The 9,787-nt window shown below is 55.6% G+C and overlaps 1 protein-coding gene across 1 annotated transcript; it reads left to right on the top strand.

Annotated features, from left to right (window-relative positions):
* Positions 1-625: 625 nt before the first annotated feature.
* LOC306812615 (green-sensitive opsin) lies at positions 626-4,582 on the top strand (the record flags this gene model as incomplete). Its single annotated transcript, XM_079327356.1, has 5 exons — positions 626-986; positions 2,536-2,704; positions 2,953-3,118; positions 3,577-3,816; positions 4,451-4,582. 5 exons carry the CDS (start codon positions 626-628, stop codon positions 4,580-4,582), a joined length of 1,068 nt encoding a protein of 355 aa, XP_079183482.1.
* Between the last annotated feature and the right edge of the window lie 5,205 nt (positions 4,583-9,787).

Genomic DNA, 9,787 nt, shown 5'->3' with positions numbered 1-9,787 from the left:
GCTCAGTCCAGTCTTCCTCCAGTGACCTCCCCAAGGTTAGTGGGGCACAGCTGGCCACTCCCCAGTCCCCAAATGGTCTCAAAGGGTCTTTCAGCCACCCAGGGACACCCCAAACCTGTGGACCCCAGCACAGCCCCATAACCACATCAGCCACTCCCAAACTCCCCACTGCTCCTCCCACCTTTGTCCCTCTTCCCAAGCGCTCCCCACCCCATCCCTTCCTGCCCCCAACACCTTAAACAACATTAAACACTTAATGGCAATTAATACGCTTTAATGCAGGTTTTGGGGCCAACTGGCTGCTTAGAGGGTGCTTAAACCATCAACCCCTCTCAATCCCGTTGCCCTTGTCACACAAAGTTAGCCGAGCCCCTCGTCAGGCTGCCCCCTCCCCCGAGGAGGCCGGAGGGTATAAAACCACCCCGGGGGCAGCACGGCGCAGGGCAGGGCACCACCTCCATCCCAACTTCTGCTGCTCCCTGTCACTCCACTTTTTAGACCGGAGGGGAATCCTCTCACTGGGTGTGGGGTGGGGTGGGGTTTCCCTTTTTCCATTAACCAGGGTGGGAACTCAATTCGTTGCAGCAAACCCCTGAGGCAGTGCAGCTCCCGTAGCCAGGGCAGCATGAACGGGACGGAGGGGATCAATTTTTACGTGCCTATGTCCAACAAGACGGGCGTGGTGCGCAGCCCCTTCGAGTACCCGCAGTACTACCTGGCCGAGCCCTGGAAATATCGCCTCGTCTGCTGCTACATCTTCTTCCTCATCTCCACCGGCTTCCCCATCAACTTCCTCACCCTCCTGGTCACCTTCAAGCACAAGAAGCTGCGGCAGCCACTGAATTACATCCTGGTGAACCTGGCTGTGGCTGATCTGTGCATGGCCTGCTTTGGCTTCACCGTCACCTTCTACACCGCCTGGAACGGCTACTTCGTGTTCGGCCCCATCGGCTGCGCCGTGGAGGGATTCTTTGCCACGCTGGGAGGTAAGGGCTGGGGGTGGGGGCTTGGGTATTCCTTCTGCAGGGCTTTGGGAGTCTGGTTCCATCCCTTCGTGGCACTCTTGGGGTGTGCAGCGTTGTTCGCCCTCACCCTGTGCTTAAAACTGCAGATTTCTGCGTGTTTGGCGTCGATAGAAAGAAACCTCCATGGCATTGTGGCAGGGAAAGGAAGTTTGGAATGGGATCCTCGTTTGCAGGATCCAGCTTGGGGTCACCTGGCCCTGCTGGTCACTGGGGGTGTCACATCAAGGTGGTTACCAGAGACCTGCCAGGGGTGACCACAGCGTGTTCCCCAATCAATGCCAAGCAGCTCAGACCAGCTTGATCACCTTAGAGGTCTATTCCCAACCTTCACTATTCCATGATTATTCCTTTGCCCAAAGGCTTCCCTTTTTGGGGAAATGGAGGGTTTAGAAGGGGAACAGAAATCCCCCAGGAAGGGAACCTCACAGAAGAGCTAGAGGCATGGAGAGATGAGAGGGCTCAGAGCTTATCCAGGGGCAAAAGGAAGGGGAGGAGGATCCAGGCTGTTCCCAGGCTCTGCAGGGATGGCTCAGCTCTGTCCCAGCTGCACCAGATTTGGATGCCCTTGGGATTTTCCTTGAGGCATTTCTCAGGGACAACAACATTTTGCCCTGTGGAAAAACAGGGAGAATTCACTCAGCAGCCAGAGCCCACGCAACCAGCCCTGCCCACGCCACACCTCATGATGGATCTGACAGCCAACAGTCCTTGGAGACACCCAGAGCCACCACAAGGACTGTGCTTTCATTCCTCTAAACAAGGCCATGATGCTCTTCTAAAAATACTTATTTTAAAAACGTGGATATTCTGCCAAAGGCACAGCTGAATGCTGATCCAAGCCAAGGAGCAAGGAAAGGCTTGGCTTTGGGGTCAGAAGATCCCAAAGTCTGCCCCATCCCCACTCAGTGAGCCTTGGGTGGCATTATTTTGCCTTTTCAATGTTTGCACCTCTCAGGGGAGGAGGAGGCTCCTGTTCCCAGGGAAGGGAGTTGGCTGGGAAGCAGCAGGTCCCCAGCGAATCCCAGCACAGGGTGTCGTTATCAGCAGCTTATCACAGCTGGGGGCATTAGCAGGCTTACAGCACCGACTGAACGCTCCCAAATCCCCCAAAGTTTAATTATCCCTCAGAAATACATGTGCACGTTTACCCACCCACACAGCCCTCCCCACACCTCCCCCTGTTCCAGCGCCAGTGGAAGGCTCGTGAAATGCACATTTAAAGGAATCAACAGGTTTGGAGACATCTGGCAGCATTGCCTGCAATTGTGCTTCCCCACGCCCAGGTGGGATTCACCCCCTTGATTTTTAATTAATTAAAACCCCCACGGTGATTCCTCCTCCGCCCCCAGCATCCCCTCAGCTCCCAGAGCTTCTGCATGTGATGAGTGGAGGATTCCCAGTTTTTTAGCAGGATGCTGCTTATCCCACGCTGATCCCCATGTCTGGAAGCAGCAAGCAGGAGCCCAAGGAGCTCTGACCTCTCCATGGGCTGTCCCCCTCCTCCCCTCAGGCCAGGTCGCCCTGTGGTCGCTGGTTGTCCTGGCCATCGAGCGCTACATCGTCATCTGCAAGCCCATGGGCAACTTCCGCTTCTCGGCCAGCCACGCCATGATGGGCATCGCCTTCACCTGGGTCATGGCCATCTCCTGCGCCGCCCCGCCGCTCTTCGGCTGGTCCAGGTGAGCCCCAGGGTCCCTCCTGCAGCAGCTCCCAGATCCCTCCATCCACACAGGGACAGCAGGCGGCTCCCAACGGGAATGCTCAGCCTCAGAGGAGGGGAATGAGTGTCCCATTCCATGGGAGGGAGTGTCACAGCAAGCTGGCACTGCGTGCTGGAGTGCACTAAACCATGAGTGCCACCCTTGCAGCATCCCCCATGCTCAGGGAATTCCACCCAAGGAGCAGATCCCGACCTTTTCCCCACCAGGTACATCCCGGAGGGGATGCAGTGCTCCTGCGGGCCTGACTACTACACCCACAACCCCGACTTCCACAACGAGTCCTACGTGCTCTACATGTTCGTCATCCACTTCATCATCCCCGTCATCATCATCTTCTTCTCCTACGGGCGCCTCGTCTGCAAAGTCCGCGAGGTAACGGCCGCAGGGGACTGACGGGGACAGGGCAGCCTGTGGACACCACTGAAGGCCCAGCCAGGGTTTGCCAGGCCTTTTTCGGGGTCTGAGCTCTTTTTCTCAGGCTGGGAAACTTTCTCAGTTTCTCAGCTTTTCCCAGGATAACTTTCTGGTAAACAGAAAGGAGTTAATAAATAGAGATTAACACCTGGTGTTGACTGAGAAACAGTTTTGTGCTGTATGTGACAGGAGATGTTTTCTCCTGTTGTCCAATGAATTACTGTCCTGTTTGAGACATGTGAACCACTCTATAAATATGGTCTGGTTTTTTAATGAAGTGCTTCTTTAGCTTCTCACACTCAGGAAGCCACTGCGACATGCGACTCTCAGCGTCCTGCGACAGCAGTGGCTCAGGCAGGACAGGGGACGTGGGTTGGGGATGGGGAGCTGCCCCTCAGCACCCTCTGTGCCCACAGGCAGCTGCCCAGCAGCAGGAATCAGCCACGACGCAGAAGGCGGAGAAGGAGGTGACGCGGATGGTGATCCTCATGGTGCTGGGCTTCATGCTGGCCTGGACGCCCTACGCCGTGGTGGCGTTCTGGATCTTCACCAACAAGGGCGCCGACTTCACGGCCACGCTGATGGCAGTGCCTGCCTTCTTCTCCAAGAGCTCCTCCCTCTACAACCCCATCATCTACGTGCTCATGAACAAACAGGTGAGGCGCCCCGGGATGGGCAGCACCTCTGGGGGCTCCACGGGCAACTTATCCTTCCCAGGAGGGGCTGGATCTCAGTCCCTGCAGGAATTCCTGCTGCACCTTATCCTTCCCAGGAGGGGCTGGATCTCAGTCCCTGCAGGAATTCCTGTAGCACCTTATCCTTCCCAGGAGGGGCTGGATCTCAGTCCCTGCAGGAATTCCTGCTGCACCTTATTCTTCCCAGGAGGGGCTGGATCTCAGTCCCTGCAGGAATTCCTGTAGCACTGTATCCTTCCCAGGAGAGGCTGGATCTCAGTCCCTACATGGATTCCTGTAGCACCTTATCCTTCCCAGGAGGGGCTGGATCTCAGTCCCTGCAGGAATTCCTGCAGCACCTTATTCTTCCCAGGAGGGGCTGGATCTCAGTCCCTGCAGGAATTCCTGTAGCACCTTATCCTTCCCAGGAGGGGCTGGATCTCAGTCCCTGCAGGAATTCCTGTAGCACTGTATCCTTCCCAGGAGGGGCTGGATCTCAGTCCCTGCAGGAATTCCTGCAGCACCTTATCCTTCCCAGGAGGGGCTGGATCTCAGTCCCTGCAGGGATTCCTGCTGGCCCCCCAGTGCCACATTCTCATTTATCTCCCCTCCCCAGTTCCGTAACTGCATGATCACCACGATCTGCTGTGGCAAGAACCCCTTTGGGGATGAAGACACCTCCTCCAGCGTGTCCCAGAGCAAGACTGAGGTCTCCTCCGTCTCCTCCAGCCAAGTATCACCCGCATAGAGCATGGACAGTTGACACTGGGGTGACCTGCAGAGCTCGGGGACCCAGGCAGACGCCCCTCAGCCTCTCCCTCGTGCCCCAGCCCCTCCCCTGCAGCAGAATTTAGCTGTGCCTGTCCTGCCATAGCCTGTCCTGTGCACACCCCACCCACACTTCCATGGGGACCCACAGGTGGCACTCTGAGCTCTGCCACTCTTATCCCAGCTCCCAGGAGCACCTCACCTCTGGGGGACTGTCCCTACCTGTCCCCTTTGAGTTCAAACAGCAGTGGGGACCCCAAACCTTCTCCTGCCTGAATCCTGCTCCCCACCAGCATCGCCCTTCCTTGGGCTCCTGGGAGTGTCACAGCAGCATCCAGGCCTCATTTGCAAAAATCTAAATATTCTGGCTAAGCCCCAGGAGCAGGACCCTGAGCCTGGAGTTCTCTGGAGCCGTGCTTCCACTGGGATTCCCACCAGGAATCGATTCCTGCACTCTCTATAAATCAATGTAACAAACGGAGCCTCGAGCGGGCTCTGCTCCCAGCCCAACTCCCTCTATCCCCAAGACAACACTGTAGATATATTTTTTTGTCTTGGAACCTGTAAATATTTGCTCACGTCCTTTGAAGTCTCCATCCCTCTCAGCCCTTTCCTTTCTTTTCCTCATCCCAACTCCAAAGCAGAGAAATTCCCCTTCCACTTCTGCTCTGGCTGGACAGGCACAGCCAACCTTGGAGGGAGGGGCTGGGACCCGGGCGCTTTCCTGTACATATTTATAAATAAATAATCTCATGTCAGCACAAGGATGTCTGCAGTCAAGGAGTAGGGATTTAAAAAAAAACCACACAATAAACAGAAGCAGCACAGAGAAAAACACAGATGCTCAGTCCTTGTCCTTTCTCTTGGGCTGTGGGGATGAGATGCTGGTGGTCAGTGGGGGGAAAAAGATGATGCTCCTGGAGACACAAACATGCAAAGTCCCAAAATCCCAAAAGAAGGGGGATCTGTGGGTGACACCATTCCCCACAAGGTGACAGCCCCATTAGCTGGGCATCAAAGGTGTTTAGAGGAAAAAAGAGACAGAGCACAGTTCTCACTGCCCAGCCACTGACCAAATCCCTAAAAAACCCCAAAATATCCAAGCTCACGACTGATTTCTTCAAACCATGGGGAAAGCCACCAGATAACCAAAACCCCAAACCTCGCCCAGCCCAACAGACCCAACCCTCCCATGGCAGAAAGCATCTCATTCAAAAGTTCCTCTTGAAAAATCACCCAGGAGTTCTTTCTTTCCACTTTTCCATAAATACACAGATATATCCAGGCACTGCATTTGCAACCAGCAGGGACCATCCTGGCATCACCCACTCAGAGCAGGCACCACCAGCTGCTCCAGCACCACTGGCCTGGCACTGCTGCCACCTAAATTCAGATTCAAACAGAGGAAAGCAGCCAGACTTATCCAGGGAATGGAGACAGCTGGAATCTCAGGCCCAAAGGGCATTTCAGTGTCTGACTCCCACCCTTCTGCAGCTGGGACTGTTCCTCCTCATCCCAGAACTGCTGTCAGCTGGTTTGGGAAAACTGCAGTAATTGGCTCGATTCATTTTAAATCAGTTCTCGTTTGTGCAAGCAGCACTGGGGGAAAAGCAGCTCGGAGTTAATCACATCCTGATTTGGAGCATCCTCAGGGATGAGGGTAAATCTCACTGAGGTGCTCTTGGTCTCTGCCCCACAGCCCTGGGCACAGACAGAGCCCCCCAAAAGGGCCAAACCAGGGTCCTGTGCTGCTCCCCACAATCCTGATCCTGCCCAGGCTGATCTCTCCAGGCGGCAGTGGCACTGCCTGGATTTCTTTTTGATCCCATCAGTGCAGAAGGAGCAGCTCCGTGCCAGAGGGTCTGGCTCTGCCCATTTGTCTCTGCCAAAGGAAAAACATCTCCTTGTCCAGCCACTCCAGCAGCTCCAGGAACAAGATTAAAACCCTCCAGCACTCCCCTCTTCCCTCTGTGCCATCACACACAGACACTGATGCCAGGGGGAAAAGCTGCTCCTTAAGGGAAAAACTGCTGGGATTACAGCTTGGGAGTGCCCCTGACAGTGCCAGGGGGATTTTGCACAGCCCCAGCAGCCCAGGGAGACTCAGGCAGTGTTTGCCTCCCACCCAGGAGGGTTCAGGAGCCCCCACATTTGTGTCACTTCCCAGCACGGCCACCTTTGTGTCACATCCCCAGCCCGAATCCATCACGGCTGCCTGTGTCACGTTAGCAGCAATAAAAGGATTCAAACAGCAATTCCTTACTTTTATGAACAAATGGCCCTGGCTGGATGATTCAGGCAGCATTCAATTCCCAGTCAGAAAGTGTCAGCAAAATCCCAGCCTCTCACATGGAGGTGGATAACTGCAAATGAAAGGGAGGAATTATTAGCACTTAATACTGGCTGGGTTTGCACTCCCCAGTGCTCCTCTCCAGGAAGGGCCAAACGCTCCAGCAGCTGGGAGGGCCCTGCCAAGGGGGGCTGCAGGGATTGGGGTGATGGCTTTGGACACTGGCATCGACCTCACCCCACTGCCAGGGCCCTGCCCCAGCCCAGCCCTGATAGAATCCCTTGTCTGCTCCAGCCTGTCCTTTCCTGAACCCATTCACCTGCAGCCCAGCCCCTCAAGAGCCCTTTTTCTCCTCCAGACTGTCCTTTCCACAGCTCGTTTTCTCCTCTGATCCATCCTCTCCAGAACCCCTTTTATCCTCCAGACTTTCCCTCCCAGAGCCCTTTTCTCCTCCATCCCAAATCCCATCCCATCCCAAATCCCTTTTCTCCTCCATCCCATCCCCAGCCCCTTTTCTCTTTCCAGTCTGCCCTTTCCAGAACACTTTTTTCCTCCAGCTTGTTCCATCCAGAACCCCTTTTCTCCTCCAGCCTGTCCTCTCCAGAATCCCTTTTCTCCTTCATCCCATCATATCCCATCCCATCCTGAGCCCCTTTTCTCTTTCCTTCTCTTTCTCATCCTCTCCAGAACCCCTTTTTCTCCTCCAGACTTTCCGTTCCAGAATCCCTTTTCTCCTCCATCCCAAATCCCACCCCATCCCATCCCAAATCCCTTTTCTCCTCCACCCCATCCCATCCCAAATCCCTTTTCTCCTCCACCCCATCCCATCCCAAATCCCTTTTCTCCTCCCCACACCCCCTCTCCCATCTCCCCCTCCCCACCCTCCCATTCTCAGCTCTCTGCCACGGGACCCTCAGGACCCCAACCCCTTGGTGACACAATTCCCAATCTCCAGAGGGATCTGGGGAGGTTTTTCCAGGCACCTGGGGCTGCTCCTGGCCGTGCAGAAGTGCTCTCCAGCCTCCTCCAGACTCTCCATTTCTCCTTCACCCAGCATGCCCAAATTTTTCTTGTTCATCAGACTGACAAATGGGCAGAAAACAGACTCCTGGCGATTTCCTGCACAGGCTGCCCACTCCTCCTCTCCCCTCAGCAATGACTGAGAGCTGAAAAAGCAGGAATAGCATATAAATTTCCTCCCTGCTTTAATAAATACCTCTATTACCTTGTGCTTTCCCCCAGCTCGCTGTGCAGCTCCTGCTGCCTGCCAGGCAGACGTGATAAACCCAAATTCACATTTCTGTGGGGAATCAGCAGCAGGGCTCAGGCAGGCTGGGAGGGGTGAAGCTCCCACCTCGGGGGCCTGGCTGCAGCTTCACACCATCCCACGGGGACATAAATTAATTCATTTATTACTGAAGGGGAGCTGGGGTTTGTGTTTTGGAGGGGGAGGAGGGACCCCAGTTCTGTGCCCCTCGGGGTGAGCCTGAGCTTTGCTGAAGGGTGGGAACAAGGACAAACCCTGCTGAGGGTGCAGGGGGAGCAGGAGGGTTTGGGGATGGAGGGAAAGCTGTTCCAGCTCCTCCCAAATCCTTTCTGGGGGCTCTCAGCACAGCCAGGACAGGATGTGTCGCTGTCCCTTGGGCAGGAGGCACCTGAGCAGTGCAGGAACATCCAGCGGGATGCAGAGACCTCGCTCCATCCCCATCCCACCCCATCTGAAAGACAAAAGGAAAAAAAAAACACGGAGCTTTTCCACTCCCAGCGCTGCCAGGAGCCCCTGGGGCACTGCTGTCCCCTGTGCCACCCCCAGCACAGCCTGGCCAGCCCCAGCACCGCCACTGTCCCCATCCCCCTCCGCTCCTCCTCCCCCAGACCTGCATTAATGGCTTTGCAAAGCCGGGGAAAAAAATAATAATAATAAAAAAAACCACCTTCAAAAGGAGCATTAGGAGGTGGCAGCCACCCAATTCCCCCCTCAGCCGGCGATTGCTGTGTCTCATCCGCTTCCTGGAGTCTATTTAACTTCTAAATTTAACAAGCTCCTAAACAAGCAGCAGCATCAAGTGGCAGCGCCCGGCTCCCACCCTGCGAGTGGCATTTGGGGGCCCAGCCCGGGAATGGGAAATTTCTCCGATGTCTCTTTGATTTATGGCTCTCGTTAATTCTCCAGGAGGGCCCCGAGCTGCCCCGAGCGCACCGAACCTCCGAGGGATAAATAATTTACCAGATGGTTAAATATTCTTTAAGGTCTAGAGAACATCAGCGGGAGCGGGGATTTGGGAGGGGGAAGTGACACGAAAGTGCAAATTGGGCACAAAAAGAGGGAGGGGATGGCCTGGAGCAGGGAAGGGAAGGATCGGGACGTGTCGGGAAGGGAAGGATCGGGACATGCCAGGGGAGGAAGGACCAGGATCAGCACAGCCACGACTTTTGAGGAATATCCCGTCCAGATGTGCCCTGCCAGCTGTGCCATGCAGATGTGCAGGGCTGTCCTGCCCCTCCAAAGGGAAGGATGACCCGGGGAGCAGGGAGGGAAGGGAAGAAGGTGTCAGAGGATGCTGATGCCCCAAATTGTCACTGCCTGGTGCCTTCGGGGGCCGAGCTGAAGGGACACAAGATTTTGGCAGCAGAATATTGTTGAAATGTGGTGCCAAGGGGATGTTTCCACCTCCTTTCCTCCTCCTCTGCTGGGATCAGGGCAGCATTCCCAGCGAGGAATCCCTGGGAGGGAGAGCACGGAGCAAGAGCAGAGGTGGGAGAGGAGAGTCCAAGTGCTCCTGCTGTGAGCTCCCAGCACTTTCCATCCTCAGCTCGGGATATTTTGGGCTCCCCAGAGCAGCGGGGCAGCCCCGAGCCCCGCGGATCCAGCGGAGGTAGATGGCAGCAGAGCCT

Source organism: Erithacus rubecula (genome assembly GCF_903797595.1).
Source record: "Erithacus rubecula genome assembly, chromosome: 26".
Lineage (NCBI taxonomy): Eukaryota > Metazoa > Chordata > Aves > Passeriformes > Muscicapidae > Erithacus > Erithacus rubecula.
The sequence above is the reverse complement of the archived record's forward strand: the minus strand, read 5'-3'. Positions and strand labels throughout refer to the sequence as shown.